Source organism: Lucilia cuprina, chromosome 5 (assembly GCF_022045245.1).
Source record: "Lucilia cuprina isolate Lc7/37 chromosome 5, ASM2204524v1, whole genome shotgun sequence".
Lineage (NCBI taxonomy): Eukaryota > Metazoa > Arthropoda > Insecta > Diptera > Calliphoridae > Lucilia > Lucilia cuprina.
In genome coordinates this window covers 43,568,295-43,595,582 of record NC_060953.1, presented here as the reverse complement: position 1 = coordinate 43,595,582, position 27,288 = coordinate 43,568,295, and the positions used below count along the sequence as shown (strand labels likewise).

General features: G+C 29.9%; 2 protein-coding genes across 2 annotated transcripts in view; one reads left to right on the top strand and one right to left on the bottom strand.

Annotated features, from left to right (window-relative positions):
• Nucleotides 1-3,613: 3,613 nt before the first annotated feature.
• The window catches only part of LOC111680032 (2-oxoglutarate dehydrogenase-like, mitochondrial), a 29,392-nt gene continuing 5,717 nt past the window's right edge, over nt 3,614-27,288 (top strand). The window contains exons 1-10 of the mRNA XM_046951888.1: nt 3,614-3,756; nt 3,814-3,975; nt 4,032-4,332; nt 5,460-5,538; nt 5,613-5,789; nt 5,851-6,085; nt 6,139-6,852; nt 6,916-7,070; nt 7,248-8,142; nt 8,202-8,353. Of these exons, the coding sequence (XP_046807844.1) occupies nt 3,697-3,756; nt 3,814-3,975; nt 4,032-4,332; nt 5,460-5,538; nt 5,613-5,789; nt 5,851-6,085; nt 6,139-6,852; nt 6,916-7,070; nt 7,248-8,142; nt 8,202-8,353 (2,930 nt within the window). The 5' untranslated portion in view covers nt 3,614-3,696. The remainder of the gene's footprint in view (nt 3,757-3,813; nt 3,976-4,031; nt 4,333-5,459; nt 5,539-5,612; nt 5,790-5,850; nt 6,086-6,138; nt 6,853-6,915; nt 7,071-7,247; nt 8,143-8,201; nt 8,354-27,288) is intronic.
• Nucleotides 20,363-26,625, bottom strand: LOC111680029 (calponin homology domain-containing protein DDB_G0272472). Its single transcript, XM_023441636.2, has one exon. The coding sequence runs from the start codon at nt 26,483-26,485 to the stop codon at nt 20,933-20,935; it is 5,553 nt and encodes a 1,850-aa protein (XP_023297404.2). The 5' UTR covers nt 26,486-26,625; the 3' UTR covers nt 20,363-20,932.

The window sequence follows — 27,288 nt, the reverse complement described above, 5'->3', positions numbered from 1 at the left end:
TCATTAAGCCAAAACCATATGTTGCAATGAAAACAAAATGTACGAAACAAGTGAGGATAACAAAAAAATATATATAACAACCAAGTCTATGAAAACCGAATGCAAAAAAAAAAAATATTAATTTTAATTATTATTTATTTTAAATATTATTTAATTTTTAAAACAAAAACAAAAAAAAGAATAAAATTAAACAAAAAAACGTTACAAAACTTACATTTTTTTATTTGAAAAAAAACTGTATTGTTTTTAGAATGGTAATAGAAAAAAAGCGCATGTCAAAATAATAATTATCAGGGATTTATTAAACTGTATTTTTTTTTTTTAATTGTCTTCATCATTTTAATTTTATCTAATTGTAAACAATTAAGAATTATTTAAACTCATATACATATTATTTCTTTTTTAGTTTAGTTTTGTTCAAGTATTATTATTATCATTTCTTTTTTTTTTTTGTTGCCCTTTCCTTATTTGCAAATAAAAATCCTTGTGCCTCTTCTTTGAAAAAAAACTCAATATATATTTGTTTTTATTTGTTTTTTATATGTTGAAAAGATTTGTGCAAATGTTTAATAAGTAATTTTTGAAATTTTATTAAAAATCTATTAGGAAATAAAAGAATTGCAAAACTAAATGAGACAATCCTTAAAAACAATTATTTTAAATTAACTGTTTGATTAAAATTTTAAGTTTAAACACTTACAAAACCACTGTAAAACCAATTTACTTCTCAATTTCCTTGACAAAATTTAATCTATATATTTGTCAAAAAACTTCTAAACAACATTATGACAACAAGACGAATAAATAACTTGAGCTCTGGGTATTAAACTAATTATAACTTAGGCTAGTAATCTGGACAAGATATCGAAGAGTTCTACGTGAACACCTAACGTGTGTGCTATTTTTTCAACTAATGGGTGAGCTGACTATAGACGACCCACCACGCCGATTATGTCTATGATTCTGATGGTCCATGTATAAGAACTTTACTCAAGTACTATCGATCTAACGAATCTTTGACCATTGCTGCCCAGTTGCTTAACTGCCGACATGCAAAACATCATTGACATTACAACCGGGCAGATGAGATGGGTTGAGTCGGCAAAATCACATAAAAAGTATTCGATAGATCAAAATACGAATCAATGAAATAAGCCGTATATCCTTACATTCATCCTGTATCAGATACATTTAACAGCAACTTATTTCCAACGCTTAGTCCCACAGTCAATCCCTTGTGGGGGTATCTGCAACATCAACGAACTTATCCAGAATTATAAACTTTACCATGCATCAGTCTTTTCAACGACCTTCTATTCCCGCGAATTTTGGCTGAAGACACTACGTTCACCCCCAAGGTCTAGAAGACAAGTTACCGGTTCCCGTGGTAGCAAAATAGGTGACCTTGTGTAAATTTAGATTTAAGCCACAGCCACCACTTGCACCCCAAAGGCACCTCTTCAATAACCAAGACAAAGTTCGTGCTACCAGTTCCCGTGGTATTAAATTATGTAGTTTTCTAGTTCGACCTTATGTAAAATGATTCCAAGGAATTTCTGTTTATAGGAACGGTAGACTAGAGGTACTGGTACCAACTCTTTTCCCCGGTATTGCAACAACACCAAGATGAAGCTTTTCATCCAGGTTACATGCTTCCGTGGGTAGCCAAAACCACTTCGATTTAAGATTTAGAAACGTTACTTGATATTTCACAGTTCTAAAGACATGTATGATTCGAAGAGTCACTTACAGCCATTCAGATCTTAACTTTTTTATATACAATCTGTTACATACGTGGTGTTTGTATGTAACAGATTGTATATGTGACATCATGTCAAACGATTCCAAGAAATTCCGGTTTATAGTCCCCGTAGACTATAAGTAGCACCTCTTTTCCCCGGTATTGCAATAACACCAATATAGGGCTTTTCATCAAGGTTACATGCCACCGGGGGGAGTATTGTTTTCGACAAAACAACGTTGATCGACTTAGATACGTTACTATGCATTTCCCAATTCTAAAGACAAGTATGATACGAGGTGGCACTCACAGCCGTTCGGATCTTAACTTTTTGTTATATACAAACACCACAAGGAAACAATTACCACAGAAAATTTAATTTGTCAGCATCTTTAAGACAATGGTCCCATATGAATGATCGAGTTTAAACAAACCCCTGAGGTACGCGTTTTCCTAATCACAACACTAGTTAATAGTAATATTTAGAAAAAGGAGCCAAAAAAGCTTATTTTACTACAGCCAATTAGGGCGTTATCTACAGGTTAAATCTAAGACCGTAAAAATACTATAGTAGTAGGAGCGCTATACGTTATATACCAGGACACTTTGCAATAATCGTTAATAATTCACTCTAGATGGAAACGAGCTTGATGAAATTAACCTGATGTATGCAAAATCATTGGGTATGTCCCTACGAGAGCGGAGTAGAAAACATAACCATAGAATATAAACATAACCAAGAGAATTTTGAAACATTAGAACTCCTTCTATGGCTAACGTCTATATATTATATAGACCTATGTTTATTTTTAAATCTGATGTAATATACATACATCCTCACTACAACATTATAATAATTATGGAAATTAAATTTTATATGAAATTTTGGAGTCACTTACAAGGTGGACGTTTAAATCAAAGCAATTTGTTTAGTTCAACTGATTAAAGTCCAATTATTTCTCTAGTTCCTTATTAACTAAAATAAATTAGCCGATGCCTTAAATTATTAAACAATACAAATCTTCTTAATTTAAAATCTTTTTCTGAACAGACTTTATTAATTACCTATCAAATTAATACTACACTTCTAAAAACAATATTATTTTTTTTAAATATTTTCCCCCTTATTCACAAATAAAATTTTTATTTTAGAAACGGATTATATAAATTAGATTTTGTATGGAAATTCTAAAGATTATAGATTTTATACATATTTGATGAATTAAACAGCGTTGCTAGAAAAGACACCAAAAATAAAACTAAAAACTATTTTAAACTTTTGAGCGTAAAAATATTAATATTTAAAATTATTAAGTGATAATTGATATTATTGGTGCAACTAAAAAGGATCAGTTATTAAAAATAATTTAATAAATTAAGAAAAAATCGAATAATCGATTTGAAGTGAACATTTTCTACTATTTTATAAAAAAAATATATACATATACATATGTAAACGTATTAAGCATAAAAGAAAATCTTATTTAAAAAAATCGTTGCTCATCAAAAAGCAAATGCTTTATGAGAGCAAAAGAAACAAGTAATTGTGTTATTAAAACCCCATTCCTTTATTTTGAATGGTAACATTTTTGAAAACTGCACCTATTTGAAAATATTTTTTTTTAATACAAATAAGAAAATAAATATTATAATGATATTAATTATAATTGCACAATACTACGAGTATATTAACAAAAAATATTGGTATCAATAAAGACATACATTATTAAAAATAAATCACTTTTTTTTACTTTATTTCATAAATAGGGTAAGTTATAAACAATTATATCAGGTGAATCAGTTCAATATTTTATCAATTCACAATAATACCAACAGTATATAAAAATAAAAACTAATTATTTATCAATGTCAAAAATATTGAAATCTAATAAAATTTTTACATAAGAATAAAATCAAAACCAAAAATATTAAAACTTTTTTAAAATCAAAAAAAAATGTTAAATTCTTGTTATTTTTCAACTTTTTGGAAATTTAATCGTAATACTACAAAATTGGTAACTAATACAAGAAAATCTATTTAATACACGGGCTAAAACTATCTTAATTTACAGCCCTTAAGTTTACCCGCCTATTCTTCTAAACATAGAGGATCTGCTAAAAAGGCAACAAAAAGCAAAGATCTTCAAAACACAACTGTGGGAGATGGTAATAGTGCCAGCTATGTAGAGATTATGTATAATACTTGGCGGCAAGATCCCACCTGTGTACATCCTGTTAGTAATTTCTTCAACAACAAATATAAAAAATAAACTATTTTTTATTTTTTTAGTCTTGGGATGCATTCTTTCGTACTGGTTCTTACAAGCCTGTTCCAGTGTCCTCTCACTCTCAACGAAATTTAGAGCCAATCTCTCAATTTTGTGGCGGTTCTAGTAACTCGGCTAACGAACAGCAAATTGAAGATAATATACAAGTTCATAATGTTGTACGCAGCTATCAAACTCGGGGATTTTTGGTAGCAAACTTAGATCCTTTGGGAATTACGACGCATGAAAAGTTTATAACAAAATCTGGCATGCAATTGAATGCTAATGAAAAGGTTTTATTGCAACATTCAAAATTTTTTAGAGGTAAAAATATATAGATAGATAGATAGATAGATAGATAGATAGATAGATAGATAGATAGATAGATAGATAGATAGATAGATAGATAAATAGATAGATAGATAGATAGATAGATAGATAGATAGATAGATAGATAGATAGATAGATAGATAGATAGATAGATAGATAGATAGATAGATAGATAGATAGATAGATAGATAGATAGATAGATAGATAGTAGAAACAGCTCTTCCTAAACTGGGCCGATTAGTAAACGTTTTTAAAACCAACAATTACGAATTTATAGTCAGTCATAGCCGACCATATGATACCCTACACCAGTCAGTATGTTAAAAATGGAGATTATTTAAAAAAATAAAGTATTTGATTTGTTTTTTACCACTTTTCCGGAATATTTTTGCTTATTTTTGGCAAAAAAAGAGATTTTTACAAGAGGGCTCAAAGGGGAGTAGGGGAAATAATCCTTATAAATGTTGGTAGAGGAATTCATGTCTACTTCAAAGTTATTTATGTAGAATTTAAAAGTGTAATTAGTGTTTGTAGATGAATTTTGACCTTCAAGTCATTTTCTGAAGGGAGTTTGTATGGGGGCCAGGGTCAAATTAGTCACGATCATTACAAAAGTCGGTGAAGTCATTAAGAGTTCTGTAAAACTAAGTTTTGACGCTTTTTGTTAACAATAGAACATTAATTATGAGCCAAAAAGCCCTATTCGGGGGGTACAATTATATGGTCTAGGCGAAATAATGGACCGATTTAATCCATTTTCAAGGCCAAAAAAGAGCGTGTGCCAAATTTCATCCTATTATCTTGAAAATTGCGACCTGTATCCTATTATCTTGAAAATTTCAACCTGTACCTTGCGCACAAGGTTTATATGGACAGCCAGCAAGTCAGACGGACGAACGGACGGACGGACATAGCTTAATCGACTCAGAAATCTACGTCGATTGGTATACGTTAATAGGATGTATAGGATGAATATTTTTGTATGTTACAAACAGCAGCACAAACCCAATATATCCTCCCCACTAAAGTGGTGTAGGGTATAATAACCAAAGGTTCTAGTGGTCGGTCTTATGGGTATTCATATTTGTTTTAACTTACTTAAGTATAATTTTAATTTGCAGAAGCTACTCATTTAGATGATAAATTTAAATTACCTCAAACAACCTACATTCACGGGGAAGAAAAAGAATTAAGTTTTCGGTAAGAACCAAACTAAAACTACATAATTCTATATAAATTACACTAAAAACCAATTCCATTAATACCAAAAAAAGTGAAATCATAACACGTCTAGAAAGAATATATTGCAGTACAATGGGTATTGAATACATGTATATTTTTGATTTGAAAAAACGTGATTGGATACGTAAAAAAATCGAATTACCCGGTGTAATGAATATGGATAAGGAGAAAAAGAAGTTAATACTACAACGTTTGATCAGAGCTACAGGGTAAGTTATATACTGAATCAGAAAAAGTTTTCCAAGTAAAGATTTATTGTTTTCAAATAAGTTTCGAAAATTTTCTGGCTAAAAAATATGGTTCTGAAAAACGTTTCGGTTTGGAGGGCTGTGAAGTCTTAATACCTTGTATTAAAGAAATTATAGATGTATCGTCGGCCCGAGGTTGTGAATCATTTATTTTAGGTTTGGCTCATCGTGGACGTTTAAATACCTTGGCAAATATTTGTCGTAAACCATTGCGTAATATATTTTCACAATTTTTGGCATTGACGGCAGCAGATCAGGTGGGGAAGATGAAATTTTAAGAGAATATATATAAAACGATATGTAATTACAGGGCTCGGGAGATGTTAAATACCATTTGGGCACCTTTACGGAACGTTTAAATCGTGTTACTAATAAAAACGTGCGCATAGCATTGGTGGCTAATCCCTCTCATTTAGAGGCCGTGGATACTGTGGTTCAGGGTAAAACCCGAGCTGAGCAATTCTATCGTGGTGATATAGAGGGTAGAAAAGTTATGTCCATACTCATACATGGAGATGCTGCCTATTCGGGCCAGGGTATTGTTTATGAAAGCATGCATCTAAGCGATTTACCAGCCTATACTAGTCATGGCACCATACATATTGTTATCAATAATCAAGTGGGTTTCACCACCGATCCCCGTTTTCATCGTTCTTCACCATTTTGTACCGATGTTGCGCGAGTGGTTAATGCACCTATTTTTCATGTTAATGCTGATGATCCTGAAGCTGTGGTCTTTCTTAGCCGGATTATAGCAGAGTGGCGTGCTGATTGGCGTCAAGATGTTGTAATTGATTTGGTTGGTTATCGTCGTAATGGTCATAATGAAACAGACGAACCCATGTTTACTCAACCCTTAATGTATACAAATATACGTAAACATAAACCAGTTTTACAACTATATGGAGAGAAGTTGATTCAGGAAAATGTGATTAGTGCCGAAGAGTTAAAAAGTGAAATAGAGGGATATGATAAAATATTAGAAACTGGTTTTGCAGATGCAGCCAAAGAAAAATCTATTAAAGTAAGTAAGGTTTTCAAGTTTTGAAATAATTTTTAACTATTTTGTATAAAATTTTGTTTACAGTATAAAGATTGGATAGATTCTCCCTGGTCGGGTTTCTTTGAGGGTCGAGATCGTACAAAAATTGCAGGTACCGGTGTTAAAGAAGAAACTTTAATACATATTGGCAACAAATTTGCTTCACCTCCTCCTCCAGAAGCGAAGTTTAAAATACATAAGTAAGTTTTGTTTTCAGATTTCAATGTTGACATTTTGGAAAGATAAATCTCCGATTATTGATTATATAAATACCTTAAAAATAAATTTATTTATAATATTATTATTATACATTTAAATCATACAAAAGGGGCAATTTATTCAAAACTTAATTGAAATTTTAACACACAATATTCCAGAGGTATCGAACGCATCTTGCAGGCGCGTCAAGAAATGGTTAAAAACAAAATGGCCGACTGGGCTTTAGGTGAAGCGTTTGCTTTCGGCACTCTACTAAAAGAAGGCGTACATGTAAGACTGTCTGGTGAAGATGTAGAACGTGGAACCTTTTCGCATCGTCATCATGTTTTGCATCATCAAAATATTGATAAAGTTACTTATAATATGTTGCAACATCTATACCCCGATCAGGCCCATTATACTGTATGTAATAGTAGTTTATGTGAATTTGGAGTGTTAGGATTTGAACATGGCTATTCAATGTGTAATCCCAATTCGCTTGTAATGTGGGAAGGACAATTTGGTGACTTTTGTAATACAGCTCAATGTATAATTGATCAGTTCATATCGAGTGGTGAAATGAAATGGGTACGTCAGTCAGGGCTAGTATTACTCTTGCCTCATGGTCTGGAAGGTATGGGCCCAGAGCATTCTTCCTGTAGACCCGAACGTTTTCTTCAAATGTGCCATGATGATCCGGATACTTTGCCTAAGAGTTGTGAAAATGTAGCCCTACAACAATTGCAAGACATTAATTGGATTGTAGCAAATTGTACTACACCCGCTAACCTTTTTCATATACTAAGACGTCAGATTGCTTTGCCATTTCGCAAACCTTTAATCTTATGTACACCCAAGTCGGGTTTAAGACATCCTCTAGCTAAAAGTCCATTTTCAGATTTTACGGAATGTAGTGAATTTAAACGTTTAATTGAGGATACTGGTCCTGCTTCTAAGTCGCCAGAGGAAGTTTCAAAATTAATATTCTGCACTGGAAAAGTATTTTTTGAATTATTTAAAGCTAGACAAGATAAGAAAGCTGAAAAGGATATCGCTTTGATAAGGATAGAACAGGTACTGTTTCAGTATTATTTAGTATGTTATAAATTATTTATACATTTCTTTATTTACAGATTTGTCCATTTCCCTATGATTTGGTTAAGCAGGAAATTTCCAAATATAAACATGCTGAAATACTATGGGCTCAAGAAGAACACAAAAATCAGGGTTGTTGGGAATATGTGCGACCACGTTTTGCCACAGCTATGGGTGATGAAGCAGATGAGTAAGTAAATCAAAATGTTATTTTAAACATGCGAACATAAATATTAAACCATTTTAAAAATCATTTGAACGATAGTTCAATATCATTTTTACTTTCCAATTTTAATTTACATAAAATAAAATTTGTTCCAAATCAACTAATCACTTCATATTCTTCAACACAATGCTAACCATTATTTGTTTCGATTTCAACGTATTTTTCGTGGAATCAATTCTTCAGAACTAGAACGTTTACTAATTTCAAAACAAATACAAGGTACCTGTTAAAAAGTTTACTAAAATATTGGACTATGTCCTGATATCGCCCTAATTGTCTTCTAGCTGTCTATAAATATATTAACCAATGTTGACGCCATATTTATTCTAATTCAAATTATGCATTCCGTTATTGCTTGTACATCTTCTTGTAAGCTAGTGTTGTAGTGAATAGATAGCCAGTAGAATATTTTTCCTTTTAGGTCTTCAATACCCCCTGGACATTTTTTTCACATTTTCTATTAGATATCACTGTTTCAAAATTCTATACATATTCTATTTTTGGTATGTGATTGGACACGTCCAATGTATATGTACGTTTCAATGGGAGGAATGCCTTGGTACTCATGGCACCTCTTATACCCACTCATCATGTACGCTGTACTCCCTGTAGTTGCTGTTGTAACAGGTTGGCTGTTACCCGATGTTCTTCCCTGGAAAAAACATCCGGTTGTTACAGCTGTTGCTGAGTTGACATTAAGAACGATTTCCTTGTTGTTTTATTTATTTCAAACAACTTATCATCGATTTTATAAAAATATCGACTTTATGAGAAAAACTAAAAAAAGTTTTGAAATAAGGTAGATTGAACAAGTAAGAAATTATAGTCGGGCGAGGCCGACCATATAATACCCTACACCTTTGACAAAAATATAATGAGATTTAGTTGCCATAATAAAGCATTTAAGTCGTATTGTACCTTGCCTTAGATATACATACTTAAGCCGTTTATTGTTGAATAAAATTGTGGACATTTAAGTGAAATTTTGATGAGGGCTTTTCATAGGGGCTAGGAACCTATTATTATGGAATTCGTGGGGGTCATCAAATCTTGTATACAACTTGGTTATTGCAGCTTTTTGTCGAGATATGAGTATATTAAACATAATAATGAACTTAAAAGCCCTCTTCGGCGGGTTCAGTTGTATGGGGCTAGGTGAAATAATGGACCGATGGTAACCATTTTCAATAAGCTTCGTCTACGGTACCATAAAAGATCATGTGCCAAATTTTATTGAATTATCTCCAAAATTGCGACCTGTAGTTTGATTAAAAGGATTACAAACCCTATTGGGGGGTTCAGTTGTATAGGGGCTAAGTGAAATGAAGGACCGATCTTAACCATTTTCAACAGGCTTCGTCCCTGGGACAATAGAAGATCATGTACCAAATTTCATTGATTATCTTCAAAATTGCGACCTGTGGTTTGATTACGGACGGACATAGCTAAATCAACTCAGAAAATGATTCTGAGCCGATTGGTATACTTTAAGGTGGGTATAGGACCAATATTATTGAGCGTTACAAACATCAGCACAAACCCAATATACCCTCCCCACTAAAGTGGTGTAGGGTATAAAAATGTCTGTTTACATATTTAAGGAAACAAGTAAGAGCCGAATCTAGTATAGCCTTCACCATGAAGCGTTTAATAAAAAGTAGGGAATTCAAACGATTAATCGTCGATCGGTTAATCGACAAATAAATGAAAATTGCCAATTTCAAAATAACGAATAAACCGAATAATTTTTATCAATTAACCGATTAATTGATATATCTTATACACAATTCAATATTTTTATAATAAATTAACTTTCTGTAATAGTTTCATAATTACTTTTTTTATAATAAACAATATTTATTGGTTGATTTTTATAATAATACTTTAGAAACATTGTAATAAAATGTTCTAATTTATCTACTTCTTAGAATGGTTTCATCCAGAATCATTTCAGATTTCTGAAAAGAAGTCTTAAAAATAATGATATCGCCTTAACTTCTACATCCAGTTTTGAGTTACAGTTTCTATTATATTTCTAATAAGTTCTTCAGCGATACATAGGCATACACTAGTTCATTGGAACGTATGAATTCTGGAACTCGTTGATAAATCTCAAAAACATAAATTTAATAAACATAATTTCTTTATATAGAAGAGAATTTCACATGAAAATGAAAAATTTCTTATATTTGAAAAACAAATTAATAGAATTGAATTTAAAGTAGTTGAAAATTTTAATTTTGTTTGTTATTGCAAGAAAAATATTGTCGTTAAGAAATAACTATTAAACCAACATACACTTGCCTCTTATTCGATTAATTGAATAATTTTGAAATATTATTCTGGGTCAAAAAGTTCCCTTTTATTTAGAGAACAAAATAAATAAGTGAGAACCTTTTATAGGTTCTACCTTTATCCGGGTTCTCATGCTTAATTTCATGTTTCAAATCAATAAGAACACACAGTTTCGATCGTAACGTGTTGCTCCTGCTCTACTTTGTTTTTATAAATAAACAAAATTTTCTGAGGCATGTTTGACAGAATTGTTGAAGATTTGGATCAGAAAATTAATTTTAACAAATATACAGACAGAAAAAGCTTAATTGGCTCCGCTATCTATAAGGATTATTATAGAAATTACAAACGAAATGACAAACTTATATACGTTAATAATAAAATGGGGCAATTTCAAAATATGTTTTTACACTTGAATAGTCGACAAACTATTCACTGGGAAAAATATTGAATAATAACTAAAGTCATATTAATAATTACAAATTTTCTTACCTTAAAAATTCCCTCTGTACATGTTAGCTAATATCATTTAATAAATTTGTATAATTATACTTATTAAAAATATAATATTAACGCCCGAACCGTTTACCGTTTTATTTACTTTATTTACAATATGGGCAACTCTACTGCTTTTTAACATTACATTAAAAACAACAAAAACACTTGTTTTCCAAGAATTATAAAAATATAGATTACGCATTGCGCAGGTTTTTTTGGTTTAAATCAACAGGTGTTCGATGTGCTACGTCACATCAGCAAGTAAAGTGATTGACGTCTAAAAAAAAATTTAAAAAAATTTTAAAAACGTCAAAAAATTTTGTAAAAATTTAAAAAAATAAAATACTTTAAATATGAAATGCGCTGTGAAAAATTGCAAAAGCACCAACAACTCCAAGGCGTGCGAAATTAGTTTTTTTTATTTGTATTATGTATTTTATTTGTATTGAAATATTTTTTATTTTCCAAAAATGTCACTTTGTTTATGTTTTGCTTTTATTTTTCTCAAGTTCTAGGCTGATATGACGTACATGCGCAGAACGAAAATTTTTTTACATACTGAATGCGCAATCTATGTTTCTATAATTCTTGCTTGTTTTCAAAATATAAACATTGTACTTTTTTCTTTATTACTCTTTTTTTATTACTACTTTTACTTTTGTGTTTTTATTGCTCAGCTTGAATAAAGATTTTATTACTCTTACTTTCTCAAGCTTTTCTTTCATAAAAAAAGAAAACAACACACATGAAAATTTAATGCAAATTACGTCGTACTCACAAACAACAACAATATTGAACAAACACCGGTAAATACAAGAACAACAAAGTAAGAGATGCAGACGCACTTATTTTAATTTGAGACTTATTTTTTTTCACTGATTGATTTTTTATAACAACTTGATTTTAAAACATAATTATAAAATTTTTTAATATATTTCTTAGTAGATTACTTTTTTAAGATAAATATTTTATAAATTTTATTAGATTTCGAACACTTTTACTATAATTAAAATACACTTAATGACGGACGACAAGTTTTAGCGTGTTAATCTTGTGGTAATCGCGGCAGAACTAAATAAATTCTTTACTAAGGCAGAGTTGCCATGAAGAGATGAATTTGTTAGATAGAATGATTCCATTGATAAATTTATTATGTTAAATGGAAAAGAAAAGTTTATCTATAAAATTGGGAGTTTAATAGAAAAAGTTAAAAGTTTTGTTAGAAATCTTAGGAATTGTAATTAGTTAGTTTTTAATCATGGTTAGGATCATCCGCGAAGCAATGGAATCCAAGGACTAAAATGTTTCGTTTAATCATTACATTCTATTAGAGTATGTATGTATGGCCTTTTAATGTGTACAGTATAATGATGTGCCCTAAAGTTGTGCACCAAAAGTTGTGAAACGAAAAAACAAACAAACTAACTAATTAACTAACTAATTAACTAACTAACTAGCTCCCTAATAACTATGTATGTTTCAATGTGTGAAGTAATTAGCAACGTTTCCAGAGGCTTGGTTGACTCATGGAACCACTCATGGTACCACCAAAATATATTATATTATAGATAATTAAATCACTTACATGCTTAATTTTATGTTCCTAGCCAATAACAATACCAGAAAATATTTGGGGTTTCTAGAAAATTGATTTCAATAAACATAAAGACAGACTGACATAGCTTAATTGACTCCGCTATTTATAAGATTTTGGTATAGGTACATACATTTCATATAAATGACAAACAGAATGACAAACTTATACATATACACCTTTCCTACAAAGGTTAAGGGTAAATAAAAAACGGATACGAATTTCACACATTTAAGGACAAAAAATGTCGAAAAATATGTATATCAGGATTGATTTTTGCAGTTTTACATCGTGTTATTAACAATTTGTAGTAACAAGTTACTATGCGACTAACTAACTGCCGATTTTAGTTAGGATAAAAATTTTTCATTATAAAATTATAATCTTACTATCTCTGATACCATTTATTAAAAAAATCGATATAATTTAAAGTCCAATTAATAATTGAAAATTTTCTTACCTTAAAAATTTCCTCTGTACCTGTAAGCTAATTTGATTTAACAAATTTGTATACCTATGTACACTTATTAAAGAAAAACTATTGACGCCTGAACCGTTTACCGTTTTATATACTTTATTTTTACGATATGGGCAACTCTACAGCCCCTTAGCATTACACTAAAAACAACACTTGTTGTCAAAATATAAACATTGCACTTTTTTCTTTATTATTCTTTTTTATTTCTACTTTTACTTTTGCTTTTCTTATTGCTTAGCTTGAATAATGATTTTACTCTTATTTTCTCAAGCTCTTCTTTCATAAAAAAGAGAAAAAAACAACACACGTGAAATCTAAATGCAAATCACTCTGTACTCAATAAACATTGACACAAACTCCTGCGTAAAAGTCTTTTGCATAAAAACCAACAACAACAACAAAGTAAGAGATGGAGACGCACTTATTTTAATTTGATACTTTTTTCACTGATTGATTTTCATAACAATTTGATTTTAATACTTAATTATTATAAATTTGATTAGATTTGTTATTAGATTACTTTAAAAGGATAAATATTTTAGGAATTTTATTAGATTTCAAACACTTTTACTATAATTAAAACACTCTTAAAGACGGACGACGAGTTTTTACGTATTAATCTCGTGGTGACTGCGGCAGAACTAAAAAAATTATTTACTACGGCAGAGTTGCCAATGAAGAGATGAATTTGTTGGTTAGAATGAATTCATTGATAAATGTATAATTTTAATGGGAAAAGGCAGAAGTGATAAAGAAAGCATACCGATAAAATTAGGAGTTTAATGGAAAGGTAGTTAGTTAGGTAGTTAGTTAGTTAATTAGTTAGTTAGTTGGTTAGTAAGTTAGTTAGTTGGTTGGTTGGTTGGTTAGTTTAGTTAGTTAGATAGTTTGTTAATTTGTTTGTTTGTTAGTTATTTTGTTAGTTTGTTAGTTAGTTAGTTAGTTAGTTAGTTAGTTAGTTAGTTAGTAAGTTAGTTAGTTAGTTAGTTAGTTAGTCAGTCAGTTAGTTAGTTAGTTTGTTAGTTTGTTAGTTTGTTAGTTTGTTAGTTTGTTAGTTTGTTAGTTTGTTAGATTGTTAGTTTGTTAGTTTGTTAGTTTGTTAGTTTGTTAGTTTCTTAGTTTGTTAGTTTGTTAGTTTGTTAGTTTGTTAGTTTGTTAGTTTGTTAGTTTGTTAGTTTGTTAGTTTGTTAGTTTGTTAGTTTGTTAGTTAGTTAGTTAGTTAGTTAGTTAGTTAGTTAGTTAGTTAGTCAGTTAGTTAGTTAGTTTGTTTGTAATTTCTTGTATATAATATACATATGTATATAACTAGTCTTTACAGATAGCGAATTCGATTATGCTATGCCCGTCTATCTGTTTTCTGAAGACATCTGATATTTTCGGGATCTAAATCTTTAACAATTCTGTCAGACATACTTTTGAGAAGTTGCCTATTTAAAACAAGTAGGAAAGTATACTCGGGCATGGCCGACCATATAATACCCTACACCATGAGTATATTTATAAAATTTTTATTTATTTTTCATAAAGAAACTTTTATGTTGAATTTTAACTAAATTTCAAAGTATTTAAGCAATGAATTAATAAAAAACAACAATTTTCTAAATGAGGCTTTATATAGGAATATAGTTCAAACATGAGACAAACATTTGGCAAAAGGATATATTTTTAAACAACAGTTATTTTTGTTGTGATTGATTGCGATACAAATGATTACAAGTCAATTTTAGACGTTTAAGACTTTATTTGAAAAGGGGTTTGTATAGGGTTTTGGGTCAAATAAGGGCCGATCATTATGAAAATCTGCAGTGTCATTAATACTTATATAAAACTTATTAGTGCTATACTATTATTAGAAAGATAATAGTATATTTGACATAATTATGGTATATGAAGTCCAAATCGGGAGGTTCGGTTGTATAGGGGCTAGGTGAAATAATGGACTGATTTCAACCATTTTCAATAGGCTTTGTCTCCAAAATTGCTTGGTCCAAATTTCATGAAATTATTTTGAAAATTGCGGCCTGTACCCTGCGCACAAAGTTTACATGGACAGCCAGCCAGCCGGACAGACATTTTTAAAAAATAAAATTTCGTATACGTTACACTGTCCGCCATCCAGTGCACAAATTTTCCGTTTCAAAATCAAAAACAAAAATATCACACATTTAGCAAAAAAAAAAAAAAAACAAAATAAAACAATTTTATGCCATCAAATATTAAAATAAAATCCTTCAAAATATGTATACTTATGTATGATTTTTGTTATTGTTGGCACAAAACAATAAAAAAATTAGCAATAACAACAAGTAATCTATTTAATAGACCTGTTCTTCAAAAAAAAAAAAAAAAACATTTTCTTAAAGGGGTCTTCCTTATTCCCTAATCATTATTTGCATAACACTTTTACAAAAGTTAATAAATTAAACTTTTATACAAAAACTTGATGGACAAATGATGACAATTGAACTCACATCCACCCGAATAATAGACCAGCACACTTTTATGAAAATTTTACACATAGAACAACAAAACTGGACTTATTCAAAATGAATTAAGTTATTTTTTCAAGGGCAGATCTAATAAATACCAATACTGCCACATATTTGCTTTTGTATAATTACCAAAAAATTTTCAAAATCACATACATATTTACTTTGTATAGGCGCACACGAAACTGTGCCAAGTTCTCTTTAAATGGCCAGAGGAGAAACCATTATTAACAATATGTTTAGTTTAATTTTTCTTTGCTTAAAGTGTGCGTAAATGGCATATATATTGTCTGAATGTCAAGAAAATTTTAAGTTAAAATATCACACAAAAATTCAAATAAAAAATAACCACAAAAATTATTCAAAACAAAAAACATTTTGCAAAGACCTAAAAGTTATTTATTTGTTTGCTAATAAAGAAAAAATATATATATTTCTTTCTCTTCGTTTTGCTTTTTTAACTTTGAAAAATATTAATTTAGCGTTTAATTTTTGTTATGATATTTAAAATGATTGTCGTATTTATTGTATTTGTTGTGTGTTTTCGATCATTCGTCAACAATATAAATGACAAACTTTTGCATTTCCGGTTAAAATATCTGTATGAAAGAAACGGAAATGTATTATATATGAAAAGCATGAATTTGTTGTTTAATAAAATGTTTGAAAGCAATTATCATTTTCTGAAATTGATGAAAAGTGATTGCATGTTTTTGTCCTTTTAACTATTCTACGCTATGTAGTCAAATGAAGTGAACTAAACAAGAACTCAACTAAAACTGAACTAGAACTGAACTAGAATTAGAAATGAACTAGAACTGAACTAGAACTGAACTAGAACTGAACTAGAACTGAACTAGAACTGAATTAGAACTGAACTAGAACTGAACTAGAACTGAACTAGAACTGAATTAGAACTGAACTAGAACTGAACTAGAACTGAACTAGAACTCAACTAGAACTGAAATAGAACTGAACTAGAACTCAACTAGGACTGAACTAGAACTGAACTAGAACTGAACTAGAAATGAACTAGAACTGAACTAGAACTGAACTAGAACTGAACTAGAACTGAAATAGAACTGAACTAGAACTGAACTAGAACTGAACTAGAACTGAACTAGAACTGAACTAGAACTGAACTAGAACTGAACTAGAACTGAACTAGAACTGAACTAGAACTGAACTAGAACTGAACTAGAACTGAACTAGAACTGAACTAGAACTGAACTAGAACTGAACTAGAACTGAACTAGAACTGAACTAGAACTGAACTAGAACTGAACTAGAACTGAACTAGAACTGAACTAGAACTAAACTAGAACTGAACTAGAACTGATACTAGAACTGAACTTGAACTGAACTAGAACTGAACTAGAACTGAACTAGAACTGAACTAGATCTGAACTAGAACTGAACTAGAACTGAACTAGAACTGAACCAGAACTGAACTGAACTAGAACTGAACTAGAACTGAACTAGAACTAAACTGAACCAGAACTGAACTAAAACTAAATTAAAATTTAACCAGAAATTTAAGTTATCTCTAGAAAATTACCTTTTGCTTTTTATACCTTGTTATGTACAACAGAGCGTATGAGTAATAATTTCTACAATTATTGTAATATACAGTATACGTAAACATTGCAAGTTAACATATTATCGTGATAAATTTTGATCTTCAAAATAACATCAATTTGTTTTTACAAAAAAAAAAAAAACTAAACAAAAGTGTTAATGATTAATTTGTCGTTAAATGTTGTTTGTTTTGATTGTTTTTTTTTTAATTCTAAATTTATTTAACAGATCAGGGCCGTTCAAATATTGTGTAAAATCAATTGAAATGTCATTTGGCACACTTTTCAACATGAAGAAACCCACACAGATACGAATACTACACGTCGATGACAACCACTTTTTAAGGACATTTAATTAATTATTTATCAATTTTGTAGTTTTGTAGCATCGATTTCAAAAAAATTAACAAATACAACAAATAACTAAATTTTCTAGCAATTGCAAACAATCGATAAAGAAATTTCGATAGATTCTATAAAGATAGAAAACGTTTAGCTATTAAAGTGAAGAACAATTACAAGCTGCTTTGACATTTAGACTTTGAAGGCATGAACAGATTTCAGAGTGTTCAATAAATGTTTTTGTTAAATTGAAATATAGATATATTTAAAAAAAATGATTTTTTCACTATAAAAAATCATAAAATCGATAAAAACGATATGTTAATGCTAAATTGTATTTTAGTTTCAAACTGAACTGAAAATCTAATTTTCTTTAAAAAAATCAAACAACGAGTTTCAAAAATGTTTTAAAGAAATCACATTTTGCCACTTCTGCTAGCACCCTCGCATTTATTGATCAATGAAAACATGCCACTTTTAATTAATGTAATTATTTTATACAATTTTATTTTTATTTATCATTTTAACATTAAGCAATTGAAAAGCTATTAATCAAAGTCAATAATTAAACAAAATATTTCCCGAATTTTTAAGCATTTTGTGAATGAAGGTGTTCATCAAACAGTCTGACTAATATAAATCTCAATAGAAATTTCATAGTTTTTGTTCTTTTTTGAAATTTAGTTCACTTTGCTTTCATTAAGAAGGTTAATGTCAACTTTCGTGCAGTTTCTTTTTTCAGTCTTATTTCTGAAAAAAGTGCCTTTGGCATTGAACTTTTTTTCTGTGTTTGTGTTTTGTTTGTTTTTATAAAATTTTGTGTTCTTAAATAAACAATAAAAATTTGTTTAATTATTTTTATTTTTTCTTTGTTTTTTATAATACATATAGGCAAATCACTTGTTTCTATAGTCAAGAATTTGCAGACTCTTTTTTATGAAAATAAATAAAAAAAAGTCTTAAAAATACATGCCGCGCCTGCCTTAAGAATATAATAAATTATCGTTATTTATTATTTTGGATTTATGACCTTCAAATATAGAGAAATAAAAATATGTAAATATGATGAAAAAAATTGTCAATCACGAAAAACTTGAGTGATAGGAGAAAGTTCGAGTTAGACAAACTAAGTTTAGGATACATTTTTTTTAAAACAAACTCGATTTTTTTTTCAATTTTATTTTTTTAGAAAAAACATTTCCAAAGCATATATTTTAATATTTTATTTAAAAAAAAATAAATAAAAAAACTAAAGTTCAATAACTTTCCTTCATATATAATTTTCAATGAACCAGCAATGACTTTTTGTAAAATAAATTTAAAAATATGTATATAATTTTTTGTAAATAAACTTGCACTTGATTTTTTTAATGATTAATTAAAAATTCCACAAATTTTTCTTTTAAAATCTATGCAAATTTTCTTAAATATCTACTCAAATTTTTTATTATTAATCATATTTATTTTTTGTTTTATTATTTTTTTTCTCAAATTCATTAAAATAAATTTTCCTATTATTAACACTTGCTATTTATAAAGTTGTAAAAATTTTAAAATAAACATTTCAACGCATTCCAATTTGATGGTCAGCAAAACAAAAAGAAAAAAAAAACAAGAATCTAAATAGAAATGTTTTATTTTTGAAAAAATTTTTCATTGAATATAGACAGACATTTGCTTGATTTTAATTTTTATTTATTGGTTTGTTTATAAACAAAATATTATTTGATTAAATAAATTAGTAATGTAAGTTTATTTATTAACAGAATAATTTTTTAGTTAAATAGTTGAGAGATGATTAATTTTTATGAAATTTTGTACAAATTAACCCTACGATCAAACTACGTTTTAAGGTTAAATTAAACATAAAGGTCAATAGCCCATCTTTTACATTTCCTTTGGAATACATTGGAATTTGGCTAAAATTTATATCCATTTATTTCCACTGAAAGTCCTATTTTTGAAATTTAACGAAAAATTTTAATTTTAATAAAGAATCGAACTGAACTAGAACTGAACTAGAACTGAACTAGAACTGAACTAGAACTGAACTAGAACTGAACTAGATCTGAACTAGATCTGAACTAGAACTGAACTAGAACTGAACTAGAACTGAACTAGAACTGAACTAGAACTGAACTAGAACTGAACTAGAACTGAACTAGAACTGAACTAGAATTAAACTAGAACTAAACATGGACTCAACTAAAACTATATTAAAATTTAACCCGAAATTTTATTTTTTTATTTATTGTTATTTACAACAGAGCGTATGAGTAATAATTTCTACAACTGAACTAGAACTGAACTAGAACTGAACTAGAACTGAACTAGAAATAGAACTAAACTAGAACTGAACTAGAAATGTACTAGAACTGAACTAAAACTGAACTAGGACTAAACTAAAATAAAAGTCACTTAAAAATTTACGGAATTTAATAAATTAATAAACATTAAACAGATTTCCTCAATTAAAACTTAACGAACAATTAAGAAGAGTTATTTAGATTAACATAAAATTTATTTATATCATTTCCTATTTTATCACCACACTAACACATTTAGTTGTATTTATATAAAAAAAGCCATTAACACTTTTTAGGGTTAAAAATACAATGAAATGTGAATGAAAATATTTTTAAATATTATTAATGATGTCATTTGTGAGATTTTAAATAAAACCAATGATGTGTGTGTTTATTTCGTTTAAAATATAAATTTTACAATTTTATTTATTGTGAATATTCTTTCAGAAGGATCATATTTTTATCTTATTTACAATATAACAGGATGCTTTGTTTTAAAATAAAATTAAACAAAAAAATAATAATATAAAAGCTAAAAAAAATAAATAATAAATAAAAATTATATAAACTATGATACTACCCTAAAAGGATTATTAATTTATAATTAAATATATACATATTAAGGATTTATTACATATTTACACACAATATACAAGAATGTTAAAGAGATCCATTAAAAAATTTTATAAAAACTAAAATTTTTTAATTAAACTCAAAGAAAAGAATAACTAACTAATTAAAACTAAAATGGTAGAAAAAATTTAAAATAAAAACTATTTACACTCTCCATAATTCAAAGGGATTTTTTAAAGGGGTATAAAAGTAAAAAAAAAAATTAATTATTTTTCAAATTCAATCAATAAATTTAAAAGTAACGCTACATGTTTTAACTAAAATTAAAGGATTTTTGTTGCTTTTGGACACTTTTTTTAAGTATTTTTTAATTGTTATAGCATTTTCCAACTTACACCATATTCCATATGCTATAGGTACGTCTTTGAAGCCTTTCGGCTTTTTCCTCTTCTTCCGCCAATTGTTCATAGTCTATTTCTAGATATTCCTTACCACCAAAACTCACTTTACGTCCGGTAAACTTTTTCAAATAGTTTATATGCGATGATACATCTTTGCCATCGATATCCAGTAAATAGGATATACTGGTAATACGTTCCTTAATGCGACCACGACGCCATTTAATTTGAGTCTTTTTGAAACGTTCTGCATATAGAACTTCATCGCCGATATGATACTCCTTATGCATGATACAAGATTTCAAAGGTTTAATTTCATCTTCCTGTTCTTGTTCCGATTTTGTATTTTCTGATTGATCAGTTATGGAATCTTCTTCGTCAGTGACATAAGATATGGGTTTTTCTAAAGTTTCTATTTCAGTATTTTGTGGTTCTTCTGTGGCGCCCGGATGGAAAAAGTTGTCACCTATGGAAAGTCTACGTTTCTGTCTTTTAATAATAACTTTCTTTTTGACTTTACGTTCCTTTTTGGGTTTTTCGGCGGCCGCCGCTTCCTCAGAACCAAGGGAATTCGAGGATTCCGATATTTCAGTGGATTCTGAACATTCTTCAGTTAATTCATCTTTGGTGGGTTCTAAGACTGCTGCATCTGTAATATTTTCCAAATCTTTTTCAACTTCTGGAGCAGGTGTTGTGATTTCTAAGTCAGCTTTATGTGTTTTATCTACCGAAGCTTGGCGTACGATTTTTTTGAGAATAACTTTCTTTTTATGCTGTTCCGGATGTGCTATAATTTCAGCCGTTTGCACGGGTGCAGGTGCCAATTGCTGTTCAGGCATTGTGTTTGGTTGAGGTGCTGGTGCTGCAGCTTTTTGCTCGTTTAGTGATGCAGCTGTTTTTGGTATGAGGTCTGTTGAGCTACTAATGGAATTGTGTGGAGAGCTTATGGTTTTTGTATCATCTACTTTCGTTATTGATCGTTCTCCTTGTTGTTGTTGCTCTGCAGCGATGTGGGTTGACGTTGGTGTTTTATCTATACAAGGTTCTTTGAACGATACTTTGACGTCGTCGTTTTGCTTGTTGTCGTCTTCGCTTTTAACGATCACAACATCCGTTGTTGCAACCACCTGCTGTTGTGTTATTATAGGCTTCTGTTCTACTTTTTCAGTTTGTTCAATTTCCAAGTTTTCTTTAGATCTATCCGTTTCTTTTATAGAAAGGTGTTTAATTTTAGTCTCATGATTAGTTTCCTCTTCCTTGAGTGGGGAAGTTTTGATTATAGTTGTTTCTTGTTGCAAAAGATCTCGTAAATCGTCCGGTTGCACCACGTTTTCGCGCTTTAATTGACCGTTTGCTTCGCTAGTTTTTGATGAACTTAACACAGTTGTTGCATTTTCTAACATAGCGCCGCCAGCAGCTTGTAAATCGTTTAATTTGAAATTTGTAGTTGTAGATTTAATTGTCGCCTGCTTTTCTTGTTGCAATTGTTGTTGTTGTTGTTGTTCTTGCCTCGGCGGTGGCACTGAATTTTCAATTGTTTTTACATTTAATGACGCCGCCTCATCGATCACTAATTGCGTTGGCAGCAATAAATTTCTTTGGCTAGTGATTTCGTTGTTAATTTGTTGTAATTGTTCTTGTTGTTGTTGTTGCTGTTGTTCTGATGGTTTTGGCATTAAAACATCCTTGTTTTTATCAGCGTGTATCGATTTATTGTCTTCGTCTATCGGTTTGACAAGATCATCACTTTTATCGTTCTTCTCTTGTTCTTTTTGTTTTGATTGCGTTGTTGCCAATTGCGAGTTATTGTTGCTTTTTATAGACGATTTCTTAACTTTCACAATTTTCGGTTTTGGCGTCACTTCCTCAACTATACCGGAAGTATTTATTTTGGCGGTAATTAATTTCTTTTTGACCACTGCCTCCGAATCGGAGGGTCGTCGGTGTATTTTGGCTGGTATGGCTAACTTTACTGGGGGTTCAATTTTAGATCCTTCTACAGCCGCCAAGGAAGCTCTTCGAGCTGGATCTTTAGTTTTTATTATCACTTTTTTCTTGGTTTTAGTGGGTGTTTCATGATCAGCATCATTTTTGACTGATGGTTTGGGTATGGCTCCTTTAGTTTCTTCCTTCAATGTTGCAACATCTTCCTTGTGATTTTTGTCATTTTCAGTTGGTTCTTCAATCTTAATTTCACCATTTTGTTTGTTGATATTAATATCTTCTTTAGCTTCTGTTTTATTTTCAGTCGTTTTATTATCATCCAAATATTCTTGTTGCTCCTCCTTTAAAGTGTAAAGATTTTTATTGATTTCAGTAGTCGAAGTTTGGACTTGATCTTTAGTTTTAATCTCCTCCTTATTTTCGATGCGATTTTCCACTTGTTTTTCCAATTTAGGTTTTAAATCTTCTTTAATAATTTCCGAGCCCAGGCCTGGCAGTGTGGCTTCAATCTTCATTTTAATATTATCCGTTTCATCTTTAGATTCCAATAAATTTTTATTTTGATTTTCATTGGCTTTTTCCCGTTCTTTTTCTTCTTTCTCTTCCTCTTCGGTGAACAAACTACGTCTGCGCACTTTTTTCACAAATCTAAATGTAACGGGGGCTTCTTCTTTTTTGGTGCCCTCTTTGGATTCCTTAAGATTGTTGGCCACAGCTGGAGTTTGAGTTTCATTGTCATTTTCATTATCATTATCGGTGCTGTATTGCTTTAAAACGCCTTTAACTTCACTGAGCGAGGCTGATATGCGAGCTTTTAAACGATTTAAACGTTCTATGGGATCTTCGGCTTCATCTTGAGAGTCTTGAGTTCTTAAACGTCTTTGACGTCGTAAGCGTGTTCTTTCTGGTAGCACATCTTCCAATGAAGAGTCTATGGAAACGGCTCGACTAACGGCAGAAGGTTGTTCCGTTTGATTGCTTGTGGTTAGGGTGGTATGACGGGGTAAATCTATCGATAGCAAAGAGGTAGATTGTGTATTTCTTAAGGCACCCAATGATGGACGACGTGTGGATATAACTTCAGAAGTTGAATCATTTGAATTTCTTCGTAAGGCGGAACGATTTGAAATTGTTTCACTTATTGAGGGTGAATTTAAAACCGAACGATTTGCTAAAGCTTCTGGTGGTAAATGAGAACTAATGCTAGTGCGTTTGTTAGCCACATTATCACTTTTTAACGCTGCCGATCTGGGTGTATAAGAACTCTCACTATTATAATTTCGTGAAGAACTTAGTGAAGAGGGTAATCTGCTATTACTTAAAGTTGAATCATTAGTTATTCTTCCTAAGTTTGAGCCAATATGACGACCACTATAATTTGTACTACCACTATTAACAGATGTTGGTAAATTCTCATGTTTACCAATTGAACGATCCGAAGACGTAGTCGTCGGCAAAGCTCCTTTTACACGATTCATTTCGAACTTCATTTCATCGATTTGCAAGTCGTTAGATAAAATATTATTTTTTTGCTCAAGAGCTTCATGTGTTTGCAATAAGTCTTTATGGGTGCTATCTTGTTCATTGTCCGCTAAACGAGTTACAGTCATTTCATTTACTTTTACACTTGTCAAATTATTAGTTGTTAACGTATTTGTTGGCGTTACGCGTAACACTTCATTTAACTCGTTTACTTGGGTTTGTACATTTATCGCCTCTATTGGATCGAATTCCAATTTATTTTTAACTTTAACGTTGATTTCTGTATTCACTGCGGCGTTGAGCACATTATATTTTTTTGGCAATAATTCACTAGAACTTGTATAATCCTCAAGTGACGTAGTATTTAATATAGTTTCATTTAACGTTTTGGGAGTGGGGAAATTTGGGGAGGTTGGTACTTCACTTTTAACTAGAAAACTACCCGTACTACTATTGGTTTGTGCTTTCGAGACACTATGAACAACCGCCTTAGCTAACGTATCGCGTACATCTGAGCATTCCACAATTTGGCCAACCTCACGATCACAGAGATCATCAAGATCATATTTAGTTTGTAGAACCACATCACCATCATCATTAATTCTCTCGGAATTTCGAACACTTGTTACACTCGTTGGGGGTGTTAATGCGAAACGAGAATTGGCATCATGATCTTGAACATCTTCACAATGAGTTGCGTTTGTACTCTCTTTTTGGCTTTTATGATTTGTTGTTAAAGAATTTTGTATTTTTTCAAAGAGCGCAACAATGGCGTCTTGTATGCGCTCAATTTTTTCCGCATAATAACCCACTTCGTTTGGTCGTGAATTATTTATAGAATTTATGGCTGCTAATATATAAACATCGGCGTCGTCATATTTTATTGTTGCTGTTGTTGTTGTTGTTTGTGGAGGCGTCGGTTGTTTATTTGCGTTGATCTTTAATGTTGTTGGTGTTGTTAGTGGATTTTCCTCCACACGAACTTGTGCGTCTTGAACTTGAGACATAGATTCATTATCAATATTTTGAAATTTTTCACCATTTTGCGTCATTGATAATGATGGCGAACAACAAGATAATGATGTTGTTGATGATGATGTTTTTGCTGGATCTGAATTGTTTATTTTTATGCAATTATTATTTAAATAATTGTTTAAAGTGTTTTCTTTGGTAATTTCAAGATTTTGTAAGGGAAATTTGTTTTTATTGCTGCGATTTTTCATATCTATTTTATTGGGAAATTTTATTAAACATTTTTGATCGTATTGCCTTAAAGTGTTTGCTGTCTTAAGAATTTCTTTATTTCTAATAAGATTTTGATTTGTTATAATATTTCTTTCTTTTGTCATTAGATTTTCACAGGGAAATTGTCCCTTTTGTTGGTTTAGTTTCAAAGGAAATTTTAAAAGTTGTTGCTCCTGCTGCTTAAGTTGTAAAGGAAATTCTTTATTAAATTTATAAATTTTATTTAAAGGAAATTTTTGCAAATCTTTCTTTTGTTCAATTTTTTTTAAATTAGGCTTGAGTTTTAAATTTTGTTTAAATTTAAAATCGAATTTAAAATTTTTAAAATCTTTTTCATCCTTAAATCTATTTACTTCTTCCCTTTCTTTAAAACCTTTATCAGCACAAACAAAGGAATCTTTTCTTGTTATAGATCTTAAAGGAAATTTCAATTTTTGTCCATATTTAAACTCATTTCTTTGAGATTTTTTAATAATTTTGTTATTTTGACAGGGAAAATTTCCGTTATATTTCTTTAAAATTTCCAACGGAAATTGTTGATTATCAAGATGATGATTAAGATATGGTTTTCTTTTTAATTTATTAAAAATCTCTATATTTTTAACAATACGTTGAGATTTTAAATGTTTTAGTAAACTCTGCCATGTTGTTAATTTTTCATTTTTATTTTCATAATTTTCGTTCACCGGAAATAATAGATTTCCATTTGAATTGATGGTTTGACACATAAATAAGGAGGTTGGTGAATGAGTTGACGTAGAGATGTTTGAAACTCCTGAATCATTAGGAATCGATAATTGCGGTGATAAATTAACGTCATTAGAGGTTTCAGCAGCTGCTAACTGTAGCTCTGAGGTTTCCATCTGAGATGTCATGGTTTTAGTTAAATTTTGACCTATTTTTTTCCCCAACAAAATAAATCACTCTCTTCACCTATAAAAATAAGCACTCTTTCGTATAGTTTTTCTCCAACTCTTTAGTGTTTTTATTCAAACATTTCTCTGTCTCTCTCTCTCTCTCTCTCTCGTTGATTTTAATATGATTTTCTCAGTCCTTTCTTTTCGCTCTAATTAACTTGAGTTCTATTTTTATTTTATTTAAATTTCTACTCTTTTTACTTTTTTAAATATTTTTTTTTCTTTTTTTCTAAATTTATTTAAAATTTATTATATTTATTAAAATTATTTTCGTTTATTTATTTATATGTATGTATATTTTAAAAATAATTTCTTGAACTTGTCTTCACAATTAGTTGCGAGAAATATTTTTCGTCTTCACTTTTCCGTCAACAACAAAACCTGTAAGAGCTCGCGCGAATTTGTAATATCATGTTTTTTTCTCGAGAAAAAAAAGTGCCACTAAAAATTTAAATATTTATTTATAAACACCGTAAAAAAATTCTTTAATTTTCTAGTTTTAATTCAATTAGATTTTTTTTCTTATTTTTAATTTAAATGCATTACCAATAAATTTTAATTACAAACATTTGTATATTTATGTATAGATAGTATACATATACAAAAAAAAAGTTGTTTATATGTTTATCTCTATGTGGATTTGCTTAGAATCGTTTTATATATTATTTCGAAAATTTTCGTGTGTTTTAAATTTTCCTCCCCACCATTAAAATTGTTTTGGTTTTTCGTAATGCAAAAAAAATGATTTTCTGCCAAGATTT